General features: G+C 36.2%; 3 protein-coding genes across 6 annotated transcripts; all 3 read left to right on the top strand.

Annotated features, from left to right (window-relative positions):
• Positions 1–5,830: 5,830 nt before the first annotated feature.
• LOC107793862 (stromal 70 kDa heat shock-related protein, chloroplastic) lies at positions 5,831–10,292 on the top strand. Its single transcript, XM_016616306.2, has 8 exons — positions 5,831–6,582; positions 7,390–7,642; positions 8,006–8,085; positions 8,199–8,341; positions 8,439–8,537; positions 8,649–8,838; positions 8,916–9,314; positions 9,555–10,292. The coding sequence occupies exons 1-8, from the start codon at positions 6,031–6,033 to the stop codon at positions 9,960–9,962; spliced, it is 2,124 nt and encodes a 707-aa protein (XP_016471792.1). The 5' UTR covers positions 5,831–6,030; the 3' UTR covers positions 9,963–10,292.
• Positions 10,293–13,463: 3,171 nt separating this feature from the next.
• Positions 13,464–20,878, top strand: LOC107759648 (GATA transcription factor 28-like). Its single transcript, XM_075248544.1, has 7 exons — positions 13,464–13,952; positions 14,519–14,602; positions 14,689–14,822; positions 17,988–18,098; positions 18,459–18,564; positions 20,358–20,429; positions 20,569–20,878. The coding sequence occupies exons 1-7, from the start codon at positions 13,548–13,550 to the stop codon at positions 20,659–20,661; spliced, it is 1,005 nt and encodes a 334-aa protein (XP_075104645.1). The 5' UTR covers positions 13,464–13,547; the 3' UTR covers positions 20,662–20,878.
• A 1,229-nt stretch (positions 20,879–22,107) lies between these two features.
• On the top strand, positions 22,108–27,130 carry LOC107759649 (GATA transcription factor 19). Of its 4 annotated transcripts, none has more exons than XM_075248543.1 (10): positions 22,108–22,405; positions 22,823–22,909; positions 23,015–23,151; positions 23,563–23,664; positions 24,069–24,183; positions 24,780–24,839; positions 25,281–25,346; positions 26,464–26,544; positions 26,687–26,758; positions 26,894–27,130. In XM_075248543.1, exons 1-10 carry the CDS (start codon positions 22,259–22,261, stop codon positions 26,936–26,938), a joined length of 912 nt encoding a protein of 303 aa, XP_075104644.1. In that variant the 5' UTR covers positions 22,108–22,258; the 3' UTR covers positions 26,939–27,130. The 4 variants fall into 4 exon arrangements, with proteins under 4 accessions (XP_075104644.1, XP_075104641.1, XP_075104640.1 ...); XM_075248540.1 differs by having other exon boundaries at positions 22,108–22,561; positions 26,690–26,758; XM_075248539.1 differs by having other exon boundaries at positions 22,108–22,561.
• Positions 27,131–27,850: the final 720 nt, after the last annotated feature.

The following is a 27,850-nucleotide window of genomic DNA, read 5'->3' as shown; positions in this document are numbered from 1 at the left end:
CAGAGTATCAATTCACTCAGTCCTCCCAGTCACTCAATCCTGACAGTCACTCAGTCCTCACAGTCACTCGGCACTCGCACTCAGTAGGTACCTGCGCTCACTTTGGATGTGCAGACTCTGGAGGGGCAATTCTAGTCCAAGCGCTATAATAAGCCAATCATGGCATGAATCAAATAAATATCTTGCGGCGTGCATCCCGATCCCATAAATATACACACTATCAGGCCCTCGACCTCACTTAGTCATCAATCTCCTCAGTCTCTCAGGCTCACAAGAATCATGATAATCAGCCCAAACAGCGATGGTATGATGTATAAATAAAGGACAACAAATACTGAGATATGATATAAAAATAATGGTTGTGACTGAATATAAATTTCAAATTAAGCAATTAATTCAACATGTAACACGATCTCTGTGGGTCATAACAGTGCCAACATGTGGCCTAAGCATGATTTCTAACATGGATCAGAGCTCAATTACTCTAGCACGTAGAGATTTCATGGTTATAAATAAGATTAGGTAACTACACATTACCACATAAATAACTGAGTCACAATTTACACGGTGCACGCCCACACGCCCGTCACCGAGCATGTGCATCACCTCAACACAAAAACACATATCACGCATATTCAGGGGTTCAGACCCTCAGTACCAAGTTTAGAAGTGTTACTTACCTCGGACAAGCAAAATCCAATACCGAGCAAGCCAAACGATGCTCCAAAAATACCATCTCGTGTGTACCGACCTCCGGACGACTCAAAACTAGCCAAAAGCAACTCAAATGTATCAAATGAAGCCAAAAGAAATAATTCCAAATGATAAAGGTCGAATCTTTAATCAAAATCCCAAATTCAACCAAAAGGTCAAACTCGGGCCCGCACCTCGAAACCCGACAAAACTCACAAAATCCAACAACCATTCAATTAGGAGTCCAACCATACTAGTTTTACTCAAATCCGACTCTGAATCGATGTTAAAATTCAAAAGTTCACTTTATTAAATTTTAGGCAAGAACCCCCAATTTTCTCTTTTGAATTCATCAACTAATTGCCAAAAATGAAGATAGATTCGCGAAATATAATCAAAATCAAGTGTAGAACACTTATCCCAATCCACATGATAAAAATTTCTTCAAAACTCACCTCAATCCGAGCCCTAAATCTCAAAATATGATAAAAGAACCAAAAACCTCGATTTTATAGCTTCTGCCCAGCAAATTCCGCATATGCGTTCACATTGTCGCATCTGCGACCTCCGCTTCTGCGGAAAAATTCGTTCATGCGAAGCCTCTATGAAGACCCGCCTTCCGCACATGCGATACTTTCCCTGCTTCTGCGCACAAGAAGGTGCGGTGCACAATCCCGCTTCTGCACTCAATCTCGCTTCTGCGCGACCGCAGGTATGCCTCAAGCTCCGCATCTGCGCGACCGCAGGTGCGCCTTAAGCTCCGCATCTGCGATCTTCCTCACCCAGCTCTCACCTCTCTTCTGTGACTCCTTTGTCGCTTATGCGACCATCACACTTGCATAAACTAGTCGCAGGTGCGATCACACCAGATCCTGCCACCAGCAGCTTTAGCCAAAAATGATTCAAACGATCCGAACCTCGTCTGAAACTCTTCTGAGCCACTCGGGACCCCGCTCGAATATACCAACTAGTACTATAACATAACGCGGACCTACTCGAGGCCTCAAATCACGCATAATAACATTGAAATGATGAATCGCACCTCAAATCAAACTTAATGAATTTTGAACTTTCAACTTCCAAAACTAGCGCCGAAACATATCAAATCAACTCGGAATGAACTCAAAGTTTGCACACAAACCCCAAATGATATAACGAAGCTATTTCAAGTCCCAGAACTATAATCCGAATCCAATATCATCAAAGTCAACTCCCGATCAAACTTATGAACTTTCCAAACCTTCAAATTTTCAACTTTCGCCAATTCGCACCGAAACCTTCTAGAAATATCCAAATGCAAATTCGGGCATACGTCCGAGTCCAAAATCATCATACGGACCTAACGGAACCATCAAAATTCCGTTCTGGGGTCAAATACATAAAAGTCAAATTTGGTCAACTCTTCCAACTTAAAGCTTCAAATATGACATTCGTTCTTCCAAATCACTTCAGAATAACCTGAAAACCAAAACCGACGATTCACACAAGTAATAATATATTATACGGAGCTACTCATGCCTTCAAACTACTGAGCGAAGTGCAGATGTTCAAAACGACCGGTCGGTTCGTTACATCATCTGTACATTCTCTAATCGTGTTTTATTATTTTTGGTGCCAATTTGCTAATTGCAATAGTGAGTTATTATTAATGTATTTGTCTTGAGTTAGCAAGTTGTTGAAATTATATCAGGAGTCTGAAATAATATGGAGAGCTATTTTGTTGTAAGCTTTACTGGCATCGTTATATCTGTTTTCTTTGGTGCTTTTGGCTATTAATTTGTTTTTTTTAATGTTATATATGCCTAATTTTGTTGTGCCTAAGTTGCAATATTTCTTAGCACCAAATACGTCCCTCTTCTCCTTCTATTTCTTATTTGTTGAGAAAGTAAGAAATGATAAACATGGTGTGGCAATAGACTTTATCATCGTCTTATTTAGGATTTTGGTGGTGAATTTGATATTGTTTGATCTTTCGAGGTACAAAATATTCTAATAATGAGTACAGAGTTTGTTTGTTTTTGTGCGAATTTTTGTCACTGAGTTTTAATTCGTTTCCCTATCATTTTAAAGATGAATTTAAAAAATTATGTCATCGAGTTTGTAGAGTGATAACCTGACAGCATTGTGAGGGAATAATAGAAAATATGGGTCTATCTTATATTGAAAATGTAATGCTTTGGTCTACTATATTTGTGTTCACGTTTTTGCTAAATATTGTCAGCATTTTCCTATTGTTTGCTTTAATGATTAGAGAAATGTCTATATTTGAGGGATCTCAGTCTCAAAATATTTGGGGAGTCATTCGTTCCTGGTTGATCGATTGTAGCCTCAGTGTATTGTTTGCACTTTCTCCTATCTATTAAGATCTAGCAACCTCATTATTATAAGCAACACAGTTCTTGACTTCTCAGGAAGTACCTAAAAGATTAGAGTTTAAATCACCTCTCCCTCCTGCATTTATGTCCCTAATTAATTTAGTTATAGGTTTTGGTTTGTTATTTGTGATTTTAGAGGACAACGTTAAGGTTTTTGGGTTGGTTGCATTAGAGTAGGAGAAGAAAAAGGAGAGACTGTAGTAACTAAAAAATATGCAAATATATATATATATATATATATATATATATATATTAGGAAGTGTTTGATCCTATAATTGATTGGGTTACATTTAATTGTCGTTTTCTTTTTTCATTTGTTTTTATTTTTCTATTTTATTATTGTTTCCTTTTTGAGTTTTTAAATTTTTTATTTCATAGACATGACAATTGTTTACCTCATTAAACATAAGTGCCAACAATTATTACTAAGAAACAAAATAACAAGAAAACTAACAGCATAAGGGGGAAAAAAACATACAACATCTCAAGTTTACATTACCTTGATTTTTACATTATCATTATTTTGCTTTTGCATATTTTTAAATTTTATGTATCATTTATTTAATTTCATATATACTGATTAAGTTGCACCGATTTTAGGGTTTTTTGTCTGAGAATTTATATAGGATATTAAAGAAATCTTTAAAAGATAGTAGAGTCATGAAAAGATTTTCAATTAAAAAAGTTTAAGTTTACTTTATAAAAATTAATATTTAATTATATTTTAAATTTTTTCGTTGCTTGCGCGAAGTGCTAGCATATACACTAGTTTTATAATGTGCTAGAGTTCCATTATAATATGCTGGAAGTTTATATGAAGGAGTTCCATAATCCCGCATAATATGCTGGAACTTTCCGTGTGCTGGAGTTCCAACATTATATGCGGGAAGTTTATACGCATGAGTTCCATAATCTAGCATATTATGTTGGAACTTTCTATGTTCCAGCAAAACAATGGCTATTTTTTTTAATGATTTTATAAATATTGACTATTTTTTGATTACCAGTCCGAAAAATGACTAGCTAGTATTATTTTTACGGGAAATTAAAATTTCAAATCAAGAGTAATTGTTGATTCACTTCGAATTGGATTAACGTAAAAATGAAAATTGAAAAGTTAACTATACAACACTCCCTAAGAATTAAAAAACAAAAGATTTTTAATGTGCCTAATGAGAACAAGGGAAGTACATAAATAACCCTCCAAGGATGGTCTAACTTCAAGTTTAACAAGCATTGGATCTCGGTGATCTCACGAGCAATACTTTAAATTTTTGACCTTGAAATTATGCCCATAGGACAAGTGGGGTTCAAAAGTTAAAAATTACCCCAAAATTATCATATTTCTGCGATTTTTGAAATGAAAATTGTGGCTGCCGGCCTGTAGGCTACGGATGATCCATCCTTCTAGTAATAAGAAAAGAACACACGAGTAGGGGTGTTCATAAAAATCTGAAAAATCGAACCAAACTGACCAAAAAATTAATACCTTTTAGGTTTGATTTGGTTTTGGTTTTGAATTTTAAAAATCGATCAAATTTGATTTGGTTTTAATCAAAAAATAACTGAAAAAACCAGAACCAAACTGACTATAGAAGTAGCTATTTAAATTTATTATTACACCTATATATATGTATATTTTTATATAAAGTTTCTAAAACTATATGGTACATATTGGTCGTTTGTATTTTTAGACTAGTTCTTTGCTATTATAATAATCTAATTCTTTGCTTTTATATTTTGGTTTGATTGGTATTTTTCTTTTGCTAAGTACAGTAATTTATTTTATGTTAAAAATAATTAATTTTTAATTGAGTAATTAAATTATTCATCACTATTTGATTCAATTATCATCAATATATCTTGATAAATGATAGATTTCTCAAAGAGCAATTGATTTGATACTGTTACGTTAAAAATATAGTCGCCGGAATATGTGTTTATAGTGTATGTCTCAAATTTAAGAAAAAAACTGATAAATAACCGAAAAAATCAAAAAATCGACAAAAACCAATTTAATTGGTTTGGTTTGATTCAAATATTTGAAGAATTGGGTTACTTGTTTTTGGTTTGAGGGAAAAACCAATCCAAAACTAAACATGAACAACCATTTACACGAAGGCTTTAGCTAGCGTTTGGCCATATATTCTCAAATTTGTTTTGAAAAATCTGATTTGGGTGAAGTTTGATTTGAAGATGAAAATGTGTTTGGACATGATTTTTCAAAACATATTTCACTTTTTATTTGAAAAAACATGAAACATGACTTATACCCACAAGTTCTAAAAACTATCACAAATACCCAATAATATCATTATCACAACTATAGCCCTAAACATAAATAAGTTTGGTACAAAATTATCATTTTTATAATGAACTATATAAATCATTAATTACAGTGAAATCCCATTAGAGAATTACGGCTCCTAATTAAGAAGAAAAAGTTAACTGATATGAGTGTTCAGAAAGCCATTTAGCCTACAAATCAGAAGCAAAAGTAAGATACACAAAGGATTGAACTGATAAGGGAGCATATTCATCAAATATTTAGTTGGTCGTAATAAATGTGGGCTCTTTTATAAATTATAAAAGTAATATTTAAAAAATTTTAAAAATGTAACGATCAAGTTTTGGCCCAAAATAAGCAATTGAGGTGATTTTGGGATTTTGGATTTGAGATTTGGAATTTTGCCAAAATATTGGCAAAATCTATGCCTAAACATGTGTTTGACAAATAAATCCCAAATTTATTTTGGCAAAACTAATGGCCAAACAGGTCCTTAATTTCACCTCCTCTCTTATCTTCTCTTCTTCTACTCCTCCTCCTCACTCCTTTGTTCACTCCGCTCTAATCCCCCAAATCCTCAAATTCCTCTCTTCTAGGGTTGGGGTTTCCTCCAACCTATACACGCACAAGCTTAACCACCGATAAATTCAATCTCTTTGTATTTAATTGATAATTATGGCGTCTTCAACAGCTCAAATTCACGCTCTTGGAGCCACATATTTCACAGCTTCCTCTTCTTCCAGTAGAAAACCCTCAAAGACAGTATTTTTAGGTCAAAACATAAACAACAGAGCCCTAGCGTTCGGATTGAAGCAGAAGAAGAGCAGCTTCAGCCGGAGGAATGGCGGTGGTCACGCGCCACTGCGTGTAGTGGCGGAGAAGGTTGTGGGAATTGATTTGGGGACTACCAATTCCGCCGTGGCTGCTATGGAAGGAGGGAAGCCCACCATAGTGACCAACGCTGAAGGGCAGAGGACAACACCTTCAGTGGTGGCTTATACTAAGAACGGGGATAGGCTTGTCGGGCAAATTGCGAAGCGTCAGGCTGTGGTGAACCCCGAGAATACCTTCTTTTCGGTGAAGAGATTCATAGGGAGGAAAATGAATGAGGTGGATGAGGAGTCGAAGCAGGTCTCGTACAATGTTATTAGAGATGAGAATGGAAACGTCAAGCTCGATTGCCCTGCCATTGGCAAATCATTCGCCGCTGAAGAAATTTCAGCTCAGGTATATATTTAATCTTGCATATAAACATGTATTAACTCTTTAGGATGCTTTTGGTATGAAGTTAGTAAAAAGTTGATAACGTATGATATTACAAGGTGTTGGATAAGGTATGAGGATAGGGTTTAACTTAATTTGTACTGAAGACTGACAATAATATCTAAGTATTGATTGAAGTAAGAGATATGGAGCAAAAGTTGAGGTATTGTAAAAGAACATTATTTTTTCTTCATATGATATTACAAGGTGTAGGATAAGGTATGAGGATAGTGTTTTAACATAATTTGTATTAAAGATTGGCAGTATCGAAGTTTTGATTAAAGAGATATGGAGTAGAAGTAGGTGTATTGTAAAAGAACTTTTTCTTTTTCTTTTGGAGAAAACGTGCTACAGAAAGGTAACCATACACTATTAGTCCAGGAAAATATGAAGGAGAAGGTAGATATTTTCCTGAATAATCTTTTACTCCATGCAAAAACGCCTTTAGTATAATTATTTTCATGATTCAAGATCCCGATGTTCGTTAATTCACAGGGCGTCTGTTTTTCATTAAATTGTTATTTCACATGTTTTTTGCTGGAGCAGTGTGAGGAATATGATTTTGCTGTCCAATAAAGCATTATTTATATGAGGTTCAAAACTGATTAGACAAGAGTTTATACAGAGGCTAGAGCATCCTGCCGGATACTTTTTTCTCTTAGGTTTTTATTTTTAATTCCCTAGATAAGTGAGCTGGCTATTGTTTAGGGATGTTATTGCTTGCAAAATTATGTTGACTGACTAACGCTTTTACTCTTTTTTCTGGCTTAGGTCTTGAGGAAGTTGGTGGATGATGCATCCAAATTTTTGAATGACAAGGTTTCCAAGGCTGTTGTCACAGTTCCTGCATACTTCAATGATTCTCAGAGGACAGCAACAAAGGATGCCGGTCGCATTGCTGGATTAGATGTTCTCCGGATAATTAATGAACCAACTGCTGCCTCCTTGGCTTATGGTTTTGAAAAGAAGAGCAATGAAACTATTTTGGTTTTTGATCTTGGAGGTGGTACTTTTGACGTATCAGGTAATAATGGCACTATGGTTAACAGCCACAATTTGAAGGAGAGGATTAGCTTTAAACAAGTTTGTAGGGATAGTTATAGAAATAAAATAAAAGTATTCTACAAGTTGCTGCTTATTCTTTACTGCTGTTTATCATGTAGCTTTTTGAGCTTGAGCTGCATGGTTAAAAGGTTCATAGGAATGGGCTGATAGCTGCCAAATTTAAATTGTTGTTTCTTTATTTAGTAATGTGACTCTCTATGCTGGTTTTTCCTCACTTGTAGCTTTCTTTTGTAGTTTAGGAGATACTTTTATAAGATGTGTCTATCCATGTCTTTGTGCGTACTAATGCCTGGGGCAATTGGACTAATATATTTGCTTGCAGTTCTTGAGGTTGGTGACGGTGTCTTTGAGGTGTTGTCTACTTCTGGTGATACCCATCTTGGTGGTGACGATTTTGACAAGGTTTGTATCTTTTCTTTCATACCAACAAAATGTTGTTGTGACTTGATTGAGCAATCTAACTCTAAACCATTAGTACCTGCTAGAGGTCACTTACAAGTGTTATATTCATGCAGAGAATTGTTGATTGGCTTGCTTCAGATTTCAAGAAGAATGAAGGTATTGATCTTCTGAAGGACAAACAAGCTCTTCAACGTCTGACTGAGACTGCTGAAAAAGCTAAGATGGAACTGTCATCACTGACACAGACTAACATCAGGTATGTGCAGCGTTTTCAACCTTCATTTTGTTTTTGCCTTTTCCTGTTGGGGCTTCTCTCTCTGTTGATATTGAAATTATATATTTTTGTTTTGCAGTTTACCATTCATCACAGCCACTGCGGATGGTCCTAAACATATTGAGACCACTATCACACGGGGTAAATTTGAAGAACTATGCTCAGATCTGCTTGACAGGTGTCTGCAATAGAACATGCTTTTGTAGCTTATCAATTTTTTTAAAAGTTGGTGTGCCGTTTATGAGATAAGGTCTTGATGCCAGTTTTTTTGCTCTTGTTCTGCAATCAGGCTTAAAACTCCTGTTCAGAATTCCTTGAGAGATGCCAAGCTCTCCTTCAGCGATATTGATGAGGTGATCCTTGTTGGTGGTTCTACACGTATTCCAGCTGTTCAGGAACTTGTTAAGAAATTGACTGGAAAGGACCCCAATGTTACAGTAAATCCTGATGAAGTTGTTGCTCTCGGTGCTGCAGTGCAGGTGAGATCGTTGTTCCTGGTGCATCTTGTGTTCTTGATTTGTATTTTGGTGCACCTCTCATTTTCTCATTTTTCTAGGCTGGAGTATTGGCCGGAGATGTCAGTGATATTGTTCTTTTAGATGTCACACCGTTGTCCATTGGTTTGGAAACACTTGGTGGTGTGATGACAAAGATCATTCCAAGAAATACAACATTGCCTACCTCAAAATCAGAAGTATTCTCTACTGCTGCTGATGGTCAGACAAGTGTAGAAATTAATGTCCTCCAAGGGGAGCGAGAATTTGTTAGGGATAACAAGTCTTTGGGCAGCTTCCGGCTTGATGGAATTCCTCCCGCCCCAAGAGGGGTTCCTCAAATTGAAGTGAAATTTGATATTGATGCCAATGGCATTCTCTCCGTCACTGCTATTGACAAGGGTACTGGGAAGAAGCAAGACATCACCATTACTGGTGCCAGCACATTGCCCGGTGATGAGGTATGTTTTTGACTTCCAATTGTACTAGCACTAAAGTCTCTTTAGCAATTCTCTGTTGGATTGTTGGGCAAAGAGCTATATAGTGCTTATCAGCTGCTGAAATTTGCTTTCTCTTTCCTTTTTATATTTTGTATTTTTTTTTATACTTTTGGTAGTCCATGAGTGGTATGTTGCATGTCATTTCATGTCAATTCCCCTTACTGCTCATAAGTGATGGGAAATCTTGTTGCGTGGGAACAGGTTGAGAGAATGGTTAAAGAAGCTGAAAGATTTGCCCAGGAAGACAAGGAGAAGAGAGATGCCATAGACACAAAGAACCAGGCCGATTCTGTTGTCTACCAGACAGAGAAGCAGCTGAAGGAACTTGGAGACAAAGTACCAGGGCCGGTGAAAGAGAAAGTTGAGGCTAAACTTGGCGAGCTTAAAGAAGCGATCTCAGGGGGCTCTACTCAGGCCATGAAGGATGCGATGGCTGCCCTTAACCAAGAAGTAATGCAGCTTGGCCAGTCACTCTACAACCAGCCCGGTGCTGGAGCTGCACCAGGTGCTGGTCCAGCACCTGGTGATTCCGCTGGTCCTTCAGAATCATCATCAGGGAAAGGACCTGATGGAGACGTAATCGATGCTGATTTCACCGATAGCAAGTGAGCATAGAAGAGCAATTTTGAGGCTATATTTAATTTTCAGCTTATTATAAGATGATTCATACAGGAAATAGAGGTTAGAAATGTTGAGTTAGGTGGGGCTACTCTTGCTTGCAAGATGAAACAGTGTCAACCCCATGAATATTTTTAGAGAAGTCACCAGTGTAACCAAAAAGTTAGAGAAACTGCTTTTCTGGTTCTCTCACCCCTACCATTGTGATCCGTTCCTAAAGCTCCTTGTGCTTTTGATTACTTGTTTTCTCGGTCACGGACTTGCTGTTATTGGAGTGATTGAATTTGAATTTAATTCTTAATAGTTAGTACCAACAATAAATTAGTGTAGATTTCTTTTTAGTCTCATAGTTCTTGTTCATATCTGGAATCGAGTATTCATTTATGGACAAAAGCTAGCAGAATTTGTATATTGAAATACAGTATAATATTCTCCCGCTGCGCTGAGAGAAGTAAAAAATACGTTAGCTCATGCTTAATGTAAGTGCGAAATAAATGTCCTGAGGAACCTATCAGAATAATGTTTTTTTATACAAAGTCCAAGGTAAAACACAAAAGATGGATTTACATCACTTTTTGATTATAGAGTAAACTTTGACTATGCAAAAACGTATGTCAAATAAATAAGAAAAGCTCTTTCAATATGTGCATGAGAAGGTACAGGTGTTGTCTCCATTGACTCACACTACAGAAGTAGTTAAATACAGAAAGAACTGCGATTTGTAGAGCAGATAAGAGTCTCAAGTATCCCCTGAGGCAGCCATATTGGACTCAGTGGGAGAAAGACTACTGGTTCTTCTTTCCACAGAATAGCCTCTTTCCTATCTCCATAGAGTAACTGCCTGGCGATATACTTCCATTTCTCCTTTCCCCACAATGGCCATAGTCATCCATCGTAATGCATATATTTCGTACAACAGCCACTGCCACGGCTATGCCTTGCAGGTGATTGATAGTAATGTTGGTTATGATCTACTTGATACCTTAAGCCCTCGGCTCGGCCAACAGACCTAACAGAAACAAGCCTTTCTGTCCCTTTGAGTTGATCACCAGGACCAGGAGGAGGTTTACTTAACTGGTGGTACCCATTGTAGTTTGGTTGTCTATAGTTGTAATAGTGAAGTTGCTGCTGCAGTGATTGAGGGGTATGATGGAAACCGTGTTGCTGCGGGCTAGTGAGTAAAAGCTAGGAGAGCTCTGAACTTTGTGCAATTGACTTCTATTCTGAAAAATACTTTGTAACAAAGACTCTTGGATTACACCATCTCAGGAGATCTTGGTGAAGAACAAGCAGAGGTGGCGTAGATCCTCGTCTGTTTTTACTGAGATCAATGCATCAAGATCCTCATGTACTAATTGGTATCTGAGAACCATTTCACCCTCAATTTGGGGAGTAAGCTTCTTCATAAGTTCTGTAATGTGAAGGACACTAATGTTATTCCCTTAGAGAACTCTTATTCAACTCAAGAATTTTAGAAAAAGAGACTTTAATATGCAATTATATTTCCTTGAAGTTTAAGAATGAATGAGGCTGAAGCCTGTTTTGGGTCTTGTCAATGATTGATGGCTGCTTGAGTTAAGGTGCATGCCAAATCTATCTGACCCAAGTATGTCATTCTCTAAAACTATTAAAGGCAAAATAATGAATAAAGATGAACTAAAGAAGTTCAATTTTTCAGCATTTCTTTTCTGCTCTTTCCTCTTGATTTGGATCCATGCCAAATTGCCAATTAATTTGATATGAATTGAAAAACATGAAATTGTTCATAATTCAAAGTCCAATTAAATACATGATGCAAATGAATTCATGACTCAATTCCCTCAAATATTGCACATTCCCATGAATAGTGAATTTTCACCTTCCGTTGGCATTTTCACACCAAATGCCAAAAACCCAACAAGGAAAAATGAAATAAAAAAGGGTACAAATTGTATATACACAAAGAAACAAAAGGGAAGAAATGGAATTAGAATAAGAATATTATGTTTCAAGAATTGAGATGACAAAGAGAAGAACATGAATGGATTTGTGTATTTATATACGTAGAACTGGTTTCATCTATTTTTGTCACATGCCATAGATTTGATTGTCTGGTTCTAACCCAATGTAAAATAGCATAACAATGAAGGGACTTTCTGGTATATAGGATAAACAAAGGTATCCCTTAATTTAATTACGTTGATGGTATTTCGGATTATTCTGAGGATTATTTCGTTTTGATTCGGATTTGCAGTGGATATGAGGGGACAAAATGGATTTAAAAATTTCCATTCTATTTAGGAAATTTAAGGATGATAAAATGATTCAGTTGCCTAAATTCATTGAGTTCCTCCAGGGAACGTATGATATTTATAGTCATAATACTTTATGACACCTATTTTGAAATAACAGTTAAATGGATAAGATATTTTATGTTATACACGGAGAACATTGGATAAAATTGAAACGATAAAGCGCAAAATGGTCAAGGATTTATGACAATGTGTACATGTATTTTTTTAACATGGAAAAATGACACAATATAAACGATATCAAAATAATAGTTAATTTTTTTTATATTTTATATATATACATTTTGTATGTTATATATAAAAATTATACAATTTTTATATATTTTTTTGACTATCGAATATAAATAATTTATGACACGGGCTAAAAGTGATAATACTCATTTAACAAATTGTTACAAAGGAAGATAAGTTGAAAATATGGTGATACAAGATAATTATGTTGTAGGAGTTAGAGGTAATTAGACGCGTTCCTATTTCCGATTAGTGAGGTGTGTCAATCATTTCAACACAATTAGGATGCCGATAAGTATTTCTTTGTCAAATTAAAATGTACATATATAGAGATGTTTCATTCATTACTTTATCTTTTATGTCTTTTCTATGTGGCAAAAATACCTAATCGGAAATAGGAACGCGACTAATTACCTCTAACTCCTACAAGATAATTATCTTATGTATCACTCTATTATAATCCTCTTCCGTTAAGTTTGTCTAAGATAAATATCTAATCCTAGGTGAATGCCACATGACATGTCACTTCATCGTCCCTAATCTATGTATAAAAAACTAAAATTTAAAATACAATATTTTTATAGTAGCAGTAATAGTGTCAATAGTGATGGAGGGGAAAAAAATTTTAGTGGTGAAAAAAAAATAAAAGAGAGGGGTAAAATGGGTTAGGGGCGCTGAGGCGTAAAGCCATGTGACATCCACCTTATCAAATGTCAGTTTCACGTAAGATTGGATGTCAACTTTGGACAAACTTAATGGAATATGAGTATATTTAAATCAATAATATAACGATACGAGTATATTTGGATTCAAAATATAACGAGTGATATATTTAAATATTTTCTGACAATACATAATTATATTTGACCATTTTCCGTTAAAATTATGTCGGACCCCTGTCTTTGGGGCATAAGGATTCGGGTTTATTTGGATATGGTTCAAGTTTATGGAGCCTAGATTTGTTGGTTCATAGCTGGCAGTGCTCGCGGGGTAATATTGTAGGAGTAGTACTAGTATTGTTATTTTAGAAAAAACAAATAAAAGGACGTCAGAAATGGCAGAAACAAATCGCAGAGCTAACATGTACGGACGGGAGACAATTAACGCTGCACTTCACCACCAGCAAACTCAGATCGACGACGACGACGATGACGACGTCGCCGCTGGAACTGAAGGTGGCGGCGGCGGTGCTGATGGAGGAAGAGAGTCTATGGATAACAACCCTAACATCCGCTACGACCATCACCACCAGTCTCATAGTCATTCTCACGCGCTTCACAACGGCGGGGAGTCCATGGAGATGAATGGTGTGGAAGGCGTTTCACATAACGCGTTGTATTGTCCCCCTAATACCGAAATAGTTCAAACTGCTGTTGCTGCTGGTAGTGGAGCCTCCGATCAGCTTACGCTGTCGTTTCAAGGCGAAGTTTATGTTTTCGATGCTGTTTCTCCGGAAAAGGTCCTTCTTTTACTTTCTTGTTCTTATTATAAAGGTTTGCCCTTTATTTGTGTAGTGTGTTCTTTATGAGTTTAGCTGAAAGAGTGCTTCTTTTACTTTGACCATATCTTCTTCTTTTGAAATTGTTTGTGCATTACTTGGAATCTTGCTTGTCTTAGTGTAGTGTGTTGTCTACATGTTCATTGCTTCTGGGTAGATTGAGTAAATTAGGGGAAAAGTTTTCAATTTTTGAATTGAGGGTAGTTGTGTATTTGGCAGAAAGTTCTTGCCTCACTTTCACTTGACTTTTGGAGTTGAGGTGATTCAAGGCTCGGGAATTGGTCGTTTCTGAGATTAGGTGGTATGTGAATGGTGAATTGGTTGATATTGGTTAGCTTTTGAAGCAAAGAACCCATGCTGGTCTTTTTGTTCTTCTAGGAGCAGGAATGATTCTCATTGGCACGATTTTATTATATGCATCTGGTAGTGGAGTTTAATTCCTCTTTAGTGGGTTTAAGTTGATATTTACAATCATTTTAATTGGGGCAATTTTTTTATTTTTATTTTTTGTGTTTATTGAGTTTCAGGTTCAGGCGGTGCTGTTGTTGTTGGGGGGATATGAAGTCCCTGCTGGAATCCCTACTGTTAGTGTGGCAGCCCAAAGTCAGAGGGTATTCATCTTTATCTCCGGCATACATTCTTTTACCATTCTGCTGGGTTTTAATCTGTTATTGCTCTTCCGCCCCAATATCCACAGGCTTCAGCTGACTTTCCTGGAAGATTGAATCAACCACAAAGAGCTGCTTCTTTGAATCGTTTTAGGGAAAAGAGGAAAGAACGGTGTTTCGATAAAAAGATCCGTTATACTGTACGGAAGGAAGTTGCGATGAGGTAATAGAGCTGCAATTTTTCATGCATGATCTCGTCTTCTTTGCCTGATTGAATTTGAACCATTAGAACTGGTGGAGACTGGAGATAAAATGCAAATTGGAAGTGTGTCGCGATTGATGTACCATTTGTAATCACCAATCCTCTGTGCTAACCATTATATGACTAATTCACCTTGACCTTCTAACTTTTTTTGACCATGAGTAAGAAAGACATTTGTTGAGTGTTGTACATTCGTTGCTTCTGGCTTTAGATGCCAGCACAGTGGATATTGGATGCCAAAAACATTCTTAATTGGAACTGAGCTACATGGGCCTAAACACAACATGGTCATATATGCATATCAAGTTTTCAGATAGTGATAGCTTTCTCCTTGCTAAGGCATATCTTCATCTCTTCTCTGTGAGCTCTTGCTTGTTTTACCTAATCATTGTAAGTTCTTTTTATTGCTTGTTGGTAGTGCTGTGATATAAATGCATTCACCGCTGGATCTTTAAGATGGAGGAGCAAGTTGCGTATAGAGTTGGCTGGCCTTGAAATTGTTGCTACCTGTTTTCAGTTCTTTTGTGTGAAATGGACTTCCCATATGCAAAAACTACATGAATCATAATAGGACCTTGTGGATATCCAGCTGGTTGATAACCATAATATATGCACTAAAATGTGAGAAAATGCTATCTAGTAGAAGAGTAGTAGAAGAGTAAAACTATGAGAACATGCAACGTACTGCTACTTGACATGGCCAATGTGCGTGTCTCGGAAAGCGCGGAGTGAAGTATCATAATCCTCCATTTGTTTCTGCAGTACTCTATGAAAGGTTCTAACAGAGTAAACCCCTCATTGCAAATTGTCCATTGAATAACATCTTCCTTGTTCCTCTCCAATACGACAGACTGCATCTTCTGTATAAATTTCTGCATCTTCTACCATTTCCCAGTCACATAAATTCCATCTGAAATGAAAGTTCCAACCATCTTCCTTAAAGCAATCACCATTAGTAACATCTGGCACCAGTACCAGTGTAAATAGGTTTGGGACAAAGCATCCCCTCCTCAAGCCAAACATCTTCCCATAGCTTAATCTTCTGTCCATTCCCCACTTTCAATTTGGTAACATTTCTAACCCCCTCCCCCAAACCCCCCACCCCCACCCCCCAGGAGGCTTGCAATCTGTTTCATGATGCTCGATGGCCTTGGAAGATGATATGGAAATCTATGGTTCCTACCAAGGTAGCTTGTTTTGGTTGGCTGGTACCACATAGAGCTTGTTTAACCCATGAGAATCTACACAAGAGTGGATTAAGCTCTTCAGCAGATGTTTTCTATGTAAGGAGGAGCTGAAGCAGTGGAGCATATTTTTCTATGTTGCTACTTCGCAGGGCAGATTTGGTCGTTGTTTCTTAATATATTTAAATATGGTGGATACTGCCTCAGAACTCATAACTTTATTCTGCTATTGGGGATCTCTGGATACTGACAAGGGAAGAAAGAAATTTTGGATGACTATCCCTTTATGCATTGCTTGATCGTTTGGCTGGAAAGGAGTAGGAGGTGTTTTGAAGACAAAAAAAAGCATTTGTCCTTGGTCAAGTTCAAATGTATTCCAAACTTGTCCTGTTGGCTGAAAGGAAACATTGTATTCAACTGGGCTGACCTGCTGGACTTATTGAATCTATGAGTCTGTAATGGAAAACAAGTCCAACATTTTGTAATTTTCTATAGTACTACCTTAGTACTGTGCATCAATAAAATCTTACTTTATAAAATAAAAAAGAGCAGAGTGAGAGTGTCATGACTGAAAATGTTAATAAAACTATGGGCAGGCTCACTTATTAAAGGGAAAAAAGTAGATTTTTATGGTAGAGTGCACCTGAGATGCACACACTTCTTTCATACCTAAGGCATTGTTTGAATGTGAATATGACATTTTGTAATGCTGGGACTGCTGGGAACAGTTGCTATGGGACGGAATCCCCACTTACTTTTTCCCTTAGGTTTGTGCAGAAGAAAAAGTTAGCTACAACAGTTAAGGAAAATTGTAGAGCAATGGGTTGACATTAGAAATATAATGGGATAATTGTGGTGAAAACTTTGTCTTGTAAGTGGGGAGGGTGGTGTAATAGTCTTAAAATGATGAAACCTAACCTCCTATGAAGCAAGACTTATATTCCATCGATGCAAACCTCCACAATCTTGCTGACTTTGGAGCATGTGGTACAACTTGCACTATAGTAGTGGGCTTCACAAGCCGAATTTCAAGCCGTGCGCCATTGGCCCTCGGGGTTTCTCAATTTTCAAGCATTACCCCTTTGGCATAAATTTTGGCATGAATAATGAAGATCACATTATGTAATAGAGCACCAAGATGTGTTTTTAGTGGCCTTATTGTTCTCTGCAACTTGGAAAGAGCCTGATGGCATCTTAGAATCTAATATATCTTAGGCAGTGCTTTATGTTTCGTGACACTTCTCCACTTAGTGCCTGAAGTGTTGATTTATTGAGCTAGATCTTATAAAATGTAGGGTATCGAATTAAATGGATATTCTTTTTATTTTATTTTAAATTACGGTGGTTTCCATGCCAATTTGTGTGCACCTCGACTATACCACCGGGTACCTGCTATCTCCTACCTGTACAAATAAGAGGTTATTTTGCCTACCAGATTTAAGCAGATGTGAAGAAATCACCTAGTTTTTTTGTCTCCGCTGGGTTTTGAACCTAAGACCTCATGGTTCTCAACTAGGCCGGTAGAAGAATGGATATTCTACTAGCTCTTCTCTCATGTGACCATGCATCAATCTTCAACTGGGGCATATTTTAATTTTAGAAAACTGCTTCCAACCCATTCAAGCGAAATGACTATTGCTAAAGGATGATGTCTCTAGTAACATCTGACTATGCAAGTTGTGCAGGTATCCTTAGATGTTATGTTGGTTCTTTCTAGTCAATGTCATTTATTTTGTGTTTTCTCTTCTTGCTCCATACTTCTAGTCTCTAGAGGGAGGGAATATTGGGTCCTGTTATGTTTTTCTAAGTTGTAAATTTCGGTCCTTGTCTATATTTTGATCAGGCTTGTTATTTGAAGTTCCTACAAAATGATTACGGTTTAAGTCAGTCTTTTTCTTGGTTCATGTTCAATTTTCTCGTCTGATATGTGTTATATTTTCAGGATGCAGCGCAAGAAGGGTCAGTTTACATCTTCAAAGTCAATATCTGACGAAGCAGGTTCTTCATCTGCAGATTGGAATGAAGGCTCTGGTCAAGAAGAGCAGGAAACATCGTGAGTGTCCAACTTCTGTAGTTCTGTAGTAGTTGCTTTTCCTTTTTCAACATATAATATGTTTCCCGTCCCCACAAATTCCCCCTACCTAGGAGCAAACAGTGGCATTTCCCACATTTGTTCCCTTAGTGACTTGAACACACTGACTTCATGGTTGGAGGTGGAGGGCCTTACCACTAGGCTATACCTCCTTTGTCTGTAGTTTATTCTGTGTTTGGTCATTGAATTTGATGTAAATTTCTCTGGTTCATTTTACATAAGAGGATTGAACTTTAGATAGTGTCAGAGTTCAGAGATTACTGATCACATTATATACAGTTGACATCATTCTAAGATGTTTCTCTTTCCATATCTCAACAGATGCAGACATTGCGGTATTAGTTCGAAATCCACTCCTATGATGCGTCGTGGACCAGCTGGGCCAAGGTCTCTTTGTAATGCATGTGGACTCAAGTGGGCCAATAAGGTTAGTATTGAGTTGAAAATTGTGCCCATTTCTATGGTTTTTATTTGGATATTAGTAGACATAAATGCCCCTTGATGTTCCTTTTTAAAAAATGCCTCTTAATGTTTTGCTCCATGATCAAATATATGGTTCTGCACAAAGAGCATCCATTGATGACTAGGATATCATGTGTGCTTCAATGGTTAAGGGGAAAAAATATTCTGCTTAAGTGTTCAAAAATGCTTTTTTATCTCCTTCAATTGAAACGAAATTATTTTTGCTCAATATTGTCCACATGAGAGCCAACAGAGTCACATCCCCTGATCCATTTTTAAGCTTTCCCCCCCAAAACTTTCACACTAATAGCATGTTCTTATCTATCCCTGCAACACCTGCTTAAGTCAGAGTATATTTCTCAGTAAACAGTAAACACCGTAACCTGTGTACAAACCGTATAGTATAGCAGCAAATGGTTGGCATGATCTCCCGCCTTCTTGCGCATGAGCGCCTAGTGATATAGATTATCTCTCTTTCTCTCAAATCCTCTGCTTTTAGAACTGCTTTTTATATAGCTTTCCTTACGAAGAGATTCACGATTTAAAAGAGGCAAAGTCCATATTCTCTCTTTTAAGTAGCCTGCTGTTAATGTTCTTTTTTTTTCTTTCCAAATTAGTATTGAGTTTTTAACGCTCTTAGAGTTTTTATTTTTTGGAAAACAATCTTTAGTTTCTGACCATGGCTTGTATCAATACCTCAAGGACATTAAGCACCTTGTCTTGCATTTATGTTTCCTAGTAGCTTTGTAAAAAAGAAACAATAACCTTTCTATCTTGTTGTGCATACAGTTTTTCTTTCCGTGTTGGCAATTGAATATGATTCTTTTCCCATTGCAGTATTTTGCTTCTCCTGTCCGTCGTGTGCAGGATAAAAGAAACCTATTGCCTTTTTTGTCATCAAGATCCCATTAAGGCTGTTGTTTTGGATGATTAACTTCATAATTAACATGATACATACTTGGCCAGTTCTACATCATTATCAGCTTTTACTTTCAATGAAATAAATCATTTCTTAGTCAATGTTTGAAAATAGTGCGCCGGTACACTCTAACATAAGATAATAACACAAACCTTAATGTTAACCCTTTAAAAAGATTGAAATAAGTAAGCAAATTCCTTACTATTTGTAAAAAAGAGCTCAAATATGTTTACCTACCTTATCAAATTAAAAAAAAAAAAAGGAGCTCAAATGTGACCTTTACTTTTGTGTTAGAAGGTGTAAATTAAGTTATATTACAACTCAAGCTCCAGGAGATTATTTTCATCTGAGTTAATGAGTGATATTAATTATTATTTTACAGGTATTTTGGAATTATTGCTCTACCATATTCATTTTTGTTTGAACTCCTACTTACAATAGTTGAATAAATGACGTCTATCTGAGCAATGGAATTTTTATCCCAACTCTTGTCTTCTTTTATTCTTCTTTTGTCATTTGAAACGTAAGAACTACTACCTTTTGGATATTTTCTTCAATATAACCCTCTGTCAGCTCGCCATTTGGTCTTCTGGTATTGTTTATCCTGATATGGGATGAATTAGTAGCCACAGCATGTCTTTTTTACATTGATATCTGATAGAGTTGATGAAACACGATTCTTTTTGCTTTTCACATCACATTGCTCTTCACCTTCTTTGTCAAGTTAAAAGAAAATTTTCAATCTCGTCGTTAAACAGTCATTTCCATCATTTGGAATTCGTTAAATGGTTTTGATGAGTGGGAAGGCTGCTTTACTCCCCTTCTATTCATCTCTGCAGGGAATTTTAAGAGATCTTTCTAAAGTTCCAACTCCTGGAGCTCAGGATCAAACTGCGAAATCTGGTGAACAGGTACATTATCTCCACTTCTTTTTAAAATAAATCCTTTCAGTCTATGATAATTGACTTGTAGAACTTATCAAAAAGAAAAGATTGCATGTTTAGTTTATTTACTAAAGCTCAATGTGTGTTGTAAAATTCTCTCCGCTAGAGCAACGGTGAACCTAATGGCTCGGACGCCATGGCTGCTGCTGCTATCATCACTCCAGACGGTGACAACACAATGGTGACTGCTGAACGGTGATGGAGAATCCTTCTTTAAGTGAGATGGATAATTGAGATTCATCTGTTGTACTATCTGCCAAAATTAGATTGTATATAGTAAAATATTGTACTCTTAGGCATCCAACATTGTTTCTCAGAGTTTTAGTGTTTTATCCTGGTGTTCAACTGTAATTTAAATCTGGAATATGTATCACGAATCGAGAAACCTCAGTAAGAAAGATCTGGGCTTACTTTAATCTGCTTTTACTTCAGTTTTGTTTCCTTAAAATTTTAACATAATTTGAACTTCATTGCGTCCTAGTTGGGCAAATCTGCTTCTGACGGACTTTTCGTTCTCCTCTTTGGTTCGACGAGTTGATGATCTACAAAAATCATTCATTAGTGGAGAGAATTATGAGTTATTGATGCCAAAATTACACATTCGTAGGGAAATCAAAATAAAAAATGGAAGTGTAAATATTACTAGTGTTTTCCTCTTCGCAAATATCAGAGTTTTCTTATATAACTACTCTACGGGCGTAAAATATAGTAGATCACATTATTCCAAGTCCACGCAATTCAATTATCGACTCCTTGGTGTATAAACATTGTTTGCTTCAATTTGCTATTTACCAATTTCCCTCCTCTTTTAGAGCTGTTTCTTTATCATCTTTCTATATTTAAAAGATAGTTGAACATTTCTCAAATCCCTAGTTCTGTTTTCTTCTAAAATTTTCTATTTTCTAAATTTTGTCATTGTTTTAGTACGATTTGCTTTGTATTTAATAGAGAAAACAAAAGTGATTGAAAGGCTTCTATTCCATTCAGTTAAACCCCTTGACCTTTCTGTAGTTCAAAAAGAAATAGTAAGACCTAACGACATGCTAGTTATTTTGTTTGGTTATTATTTCTCTTTTGAATTTTTATACTTGAAATACTCTGATTAAAGCATCTGTTGTAAAATAATATTTTATTTGTGACATTCTAATTATATGAACTTTGATTAATATTTTAAAATATGTATTTTTATTATATTGACATGAAAAAAATTACGATTTATAATACTTTTTGTATAATTTTAGAATATTCAAATTTTAATTTTAAAATAATAATTTAATTAATTTCAAAGATTAGTCAAATTGATTCTAAAAAGTTAGAAAAATGCAGATAAATTGGTAAGGAGGGAATACTACATACTCCTAAAATTCTTAAATCAAGATTCTCTTTCATGTCTGTCAAGGAACAGATTCCATTTTAAGTAGTGCTAAGAGTTTTTATTCTTTATTAGCCTTAATTCTTCCCTCTTTGGAAAATAAATGCTGTGGGACAAAAAGTGAACGCAGTGTAACAAATAGTGTAACACGCTAATCAAGGACCTCACGTGACACCATCACACTCCCTTACAAACAATTTTTGTAAAGTCCCTCCCTCCTTAATTCCTATCCATTTTTAGCTATAAAAAAAAAAAAAAAAAAAAATTACTACGTACTATTTCTCCAGTTGAAGATTCTTCCCTTAATCTGCAATTCTAATCAACTTTTTCTGATAAAAAATTGATTTTCTTCCATTATCAGAATCTCTCTATAGATACATATTTAATTAGGGTTAGGGTTTTTCATATGCAGAAGTAAATAAAAATGGAAGCGGCAAATTCGAGGGCAATAGGGTTTGATGAGGAGTATATGAATGTAGCAATTCGAGTGGATGAATATGGAGGTGGAGGATTTGATGCTGATGATATCAGCGGTGGCTGTGAGAGTAGCGGTACTGAAGAATTGCAACAGGTGTGCTCCTCTATGCCGCCTCTTGCTGCTAGCCCTGTAGTAGATAGCGACGGCAGAGTTTTAGCGGCTATGCCTATGCCCTCGCGGAGGACTAGTGAGCTTACTATTTCTTTCGAAGGCCAAGTCTATGTATTCCCTGCTGTTACTCCTGATAAGGTTCATTGTTAATATCATGATCAATTGGTTGTAATTGCATTATGTTTTAAACTTAATTTATAATCGAAGCATGTACAAGTCGATTTGTGTTTGCCTATGTCATTAGCGGTGCCAGCAATTTATACAAGGGATGTTGCAATTGGGATTTGAACCTGTGACTTAAAAGCAATTTTTGAACCCCCTTTGCACTTCACTGGCCTATGTGATGACAATTGAATTCAGGAAATGTTTAATGACTTTTGTGAATATGAACTTTCATAGGTGCAAGCGATACTGCTATTATTAGGAGGGTCTGATATGGCTAGTTATGTACCTAGCTCACATTCTCTTGCATTGCAAACTACGAAGGTGCATTTTTTTTAGTTTAGTTAGAGCTTGTTTTCAATTTAAGTGTGATTCAACCAAAGCGTACTGAGGCTGTCAATGTTTACTAATTTTTGGGTTGTGTTGTAGAGTGTTGATAATGATGCCCCCATCAGGCCAAATATTTCTCGGAGAATCGCATCTCTGATTAGATTCCGTGAGAAGAGAAAAGAGAGATGCTTTGAGAAAAAAGTCCGTTACACTTGTCGGAAAGAAGTTGCACAGAGGTGAGGTGAAGTTTGTGACCTTTTATTTTTTCCTTCACTCCTTTTAGTGATTAATATATTAACAGAATCATTGAGGAGCATTTTTCTTCTTGTCACCTTGATTGGTTTCAGTTAATGTGATAATTCACAAATTCTTTTTAGGGACCACTTTAACTTGTGTTGCCCAAATATTTGAAGTATATTAGTATAAATGAAAATGGAAAATACATGTTTGAAGTAGACTGATCAAAAAGTACTGAGCTGTATAATGGTACAATGAAGTAAATATATTTCTTAAAAAGTGTTTTTTAGCTGCTAAAACCTTTTTAGATACTTGATTGGATTCATTGAAAACTATTTTCATTCATAGATTTCGTAATGAGGTTCATTATGCAAGTATTCTTTTAACTGTTTTAGTTGCTCTGTTTATAGGATGCATCGTAAAAACGGGCAATTTGCCTCTTTAAAAGATGGTGAAAAGACGTATGCTGGCAATATTGATTCTGGTGACAGCATTCCTCATCATGAACCTACGTGAGTATGGATCTTGTTCCTTAATTCTGACAGCTTATACCAGCAGCATCTCTGTCAAGATTCAGTTGCTCTATTATTTGTCTATTTTAGGCTATGCTTTGTGTTCTTGTATTTTGAGGGCCTTGAGACTGATTTCTTCCACATCTGATTTTGGTGTAAGAATGGCTGTTGTTGCACGAAATGAGGGCTTTCATTCAGAAGTAACAAAGCTGTGGCACTCTGATCTAAGATTCTGCCTTCATATTCTGCTTACTTGTCCTGCTGTCTCTTTATGTCACTGCTGATTTAAGATTCTGCATTCATATTCGGCTCACTTTTCCTGCAGTCTCATTATGTCACTGGGTTGGGATTTTGCCTCTTCTTTTTTTCTTCTAATCTGCATTTACTACCCTTTGAACTTACAGACTAAGAAGATGTCAACATTGTGGTATTAGTGAAAGTGAGACACCTGCAATGCGGCGGGGCCCATCAGGCCCTAGAACCCTCTGCAATGCCTGTGGGCTTATGTGGGCGAACAAGGTATTGCACAGTTGATCTGCTTGTTCTTTCTGCCCCTCCCCTCACAAAAAAAAAAAAAGATTTCTCAAACACACACTTCTTATGCTTTCCTCTTTTAATCACAGAGGTTAACTTTGTTTGTAGTAATTATCTTTTACATTTTAGTCTGCTGACATTCAGTTTATGATCATGAATTACTGATTCAACTGCCTGTCAGGCAATTACGTTAATTTCCTGTCTAAGTTTCTCAAGGAAATAATCGACATCAATGATAACCAGATTCTTGGGTTAAGAGTAGACCTAATGACTTAGACCTTTGGTTGATCTTTACTTGCACTGCCATTTTAGTCTTGTGGCAAAAACAATAAAGGCTTACTTAGTGTTATTGCTTTGAAAATAATGGATCGCGAACCAGGCATGTCATTACATGGTTTCTGTTGATTGTTTATTCTTGGATATGTTTCAAATATTGAATTGTGTGTTTATCTTTCAAGATGCTCAGGATAAATGCATGCTTAAATTTGATGATTCTTTTATTTATTTTTCAATTGTATTATCCATCTATTTGCTCTTGTTACTTATTTTGCTATTCAACTTTTGTTTTTGTCCATTTGAAGGGTATGTTAAGAGATATTACAAAGGGAGGGAGACATGTACCCTTTGACAAAAGTGAGCCAGTAAGTAAATTGAGAACAAGTAACACTTCCCTCTTACAGGACCAGTTTAATGTACACTGTCAGTGGTAGACTATTTGAGGATTAATACTCATTGGACCATGCTGCTTCATGAAGTATCAACACGGGAGTGCCCCCCCTCCCCACCCCACCCCACTTAAAAGGGTACAAAAAAGAAATTAAATAACAAGCATGTAGTGTAATTCTCTTGAGATGAAGACTCCTACGTTGAATCTTTCTCTTAATTACTAAGTTATTCTTTTCCCAAATCTTTTCATAAATTTCCAAATTAAGGCTTTTCTATGTGATCCAAAAATTTCTGGCACAGCAATATTTACATATAAATCCTAAAAGCCTATACTGTTACCTCTTATTTGTCAAGGATTTGGTAGGCTGTAATCTGTTGCTCAATTTTGTAGTTCTGATTTTTCCTTTGTGATGTAGAGAACTCCTGATATCAAGCTACCTACTGTTGCACCTGAGAGTTCTGACCAGAAGCAGTATCAAGAGGTAATTTTTATTTATTACTCTAATTAAGTAGTATCAAGACATAATTATTATATAGGGATCAAGCGGAGAAACAGCGTTTAGCATGCAGTTTTCTTGGAACTATATTAATTACAAGTGCCTAAGCCTAGAGTCAACTGCATGGATGACTATCTCTCTCCTAGTGCCCAGAGTTAATCGTATGGATGACTATTCCTCCCGTTTTTCTGTTTATTGTCATCCTTCCTTTGAGGTCCAGTGATGAGAGTGTTGGTGAGTTGGAAAACACATTTAAAGGATAATGTGGTTTCCCCAACGTTACAGTCCTAAGCATTTTAGACTTACTTCCAAGTCCCCTAGCAAAGTCAATAAGTTTGCTGTCTTCATCCAACTGTGTTTGTGTATAGCCATAAGACTCACAAATTTCTTTGAACTCCTTTATGTATTCATCCATCAATTTTTACCCCAGCTTTATAGTTTGTAGTTGTTTCAACTGAAATGGAAACTTTGGCATTTGAAAATGTTTGCCCACTGGCATGTCTCTCTTCCTCTTTTTTTTGTGTGCAACTGTGGCTGGTTGTCATATTTGAAGTCTCTTTTGTTTATACTGATGGCTATGAAATTGTTATTTCTATTATGTTAATCCTTGACTTAATGGCTTAAGTGATGTTGTGATCGCACGGATCCCTCCTTGCTGCCCCTAAAAGGGCTGAGTTGTCTGAATGAGGATTCCCATCTCGGAAGATTAATGTGGGTAGATAAGGACCTTACAATTTTTAGTGTTCTACTTTTGGGTGGATAAGGAGTTAATTTACGGTGATTGTTTTTGTCTGTTTTTGTAGCTTAGTCACATTATGTGCATACCCTTTTTGTTTTTGTCTGTATTTGGAAGATCATAGTTTTTTCTTTTGGGTACATTTGTAAAGTAGAATTCATCAATGTATAGAACACCTGGCTTGAGGTATTGGATGCTTTGATCCTTGCATGGCTTTCTGATGTGTCCCTCTTCGGACGCTCTCCTAATGCCCTTTATATGATACTTTGATTTGAGGGGAAGAAAAAGAATTTACATTTGCTTCCACGTGCATAGATTTCAAGCAGTGTATTCAATGTTGATAGGTTGGTGATTACTTTAATGTAGGATATGCGAGAAGCTGCTGAAAACTTTGTTGATAATTCTCCTGTTGGTATTGGAAGTTCTTCAGCTGACATTGATGAAGAGGTAACTTTTCATCTATTTAGTGCCTAGGGGAAAAAACAAAAGGTGCTTAAGAAACTCACTCGTGACTGTTATTTATTTTTCGATGGACAAGATCTATAACAGAACCTTTCAAAAGCTTCACTTACCAGGCTTCTTGGTTCAGCAGGATAATCTTGACGAACTTGCAAATGCTTCTGGTACCGAGTTTGAGATTCCTGCAAGCTTTGATGAACAGGTCTGCCCTATTTTCATGCAAGATCTTTTCTTTTACTTGGGATCGTGGTGGAGACATGCAATGTTATATTTATTACTATTCAATTTGAAGTACTATTCCTTAAATAAATTTGAGCATCATCTGTATGTACTACAGATTGGAATTGATTCACATATGGGTGCTGACTGGCCTGGGACATGACATACATGGTTCCAAGTTGACACAGAGCATGAAGATTCCATATAATATTACCGTTACCTTAAAATTTGTAAAGCGTCTGTCAATATAACCAAGACCTCACTTGTGTATGTTAGGAGTTAGGACTTAGGAGGTAGGGGATATTTGTATATTAGTATATACTTTGGTTGATACAAGTCAGAGAAATTTCTCGAATTTAGTTTTTCTTCTGGCCTCTTTCTCTTATTGTTAGACTTCAGAAAAGATACAAGGGAAAGAAAGACGAAGAATTGCTAAAAAGAAGGGTTGCTTTAGTTTGGATTATTTCACCTAATTTAATAATCTTTAATATAATCAGTTTCATTAATCACAGTTACTGATATTCTTCTATAAAATATTAATTTTCATATTGCATAACCTAAAACAAATAGGCCCAAACATGTTTAAGTTTTGGAATGTTGATGTTCCTCTGTTACCAATATTAGATCAAGTACCACGTTGTATCGGACAGCTAAAAAGAAAGGAACAGAACTTTTAAAGGGAAAAGGCAAGGTGAAAAAGCTTATTCTAAACATTCTGCTAGTCCCAAAGTAAAACTAGAGATTACTACAAAGTAGAAAATTAAAAAGGGTGGAGAAACACTTGCATAATCCAAAATCCACCCATGTGACGTATGAGCTAATCCAGTCTTACTGGGTTTAATTATTAATAAAGCACGATTAAACTGTAGTTGGCTTATGGAAAAGCATGGGTGAAGCTAGAGTAAAAAGTACATGTTTGGTAGAACCTAATAATTTTGGTTCAAATTTTGTATTTGTCTTAAAAAAATTATTTAATATATATACATTATTAACCTAAAACGGCTAAAATTTCAAAAACATAAGCTTTAAATTCTAGCTCAGCCTCTCGGGAAAATTGTTGATTATACTATAACAG

The sequence above is a fragment of the Nicotiana tabacum genome, unplaced genomic scaffold (assembly GCF_000715075.1).
Source record: "Nicotiana tabacum cultivar K326 unplaced genomic scaffold, ASM71507v2 Un00001, whole genome shotgun sequence".
Classification (NCBI taxonomy): Eukaryota; Viridiplantae; Streptophyta; class Magnoliopsida; order Solanales; family Solanaceae; genus Nicotiana; species Nicotiana tabacum.
The sequence above is the reverse complement of the archived record's forward strand: the minus strand, read 5'-3'. Positions and strand labels throughout refer to the sequence as shown.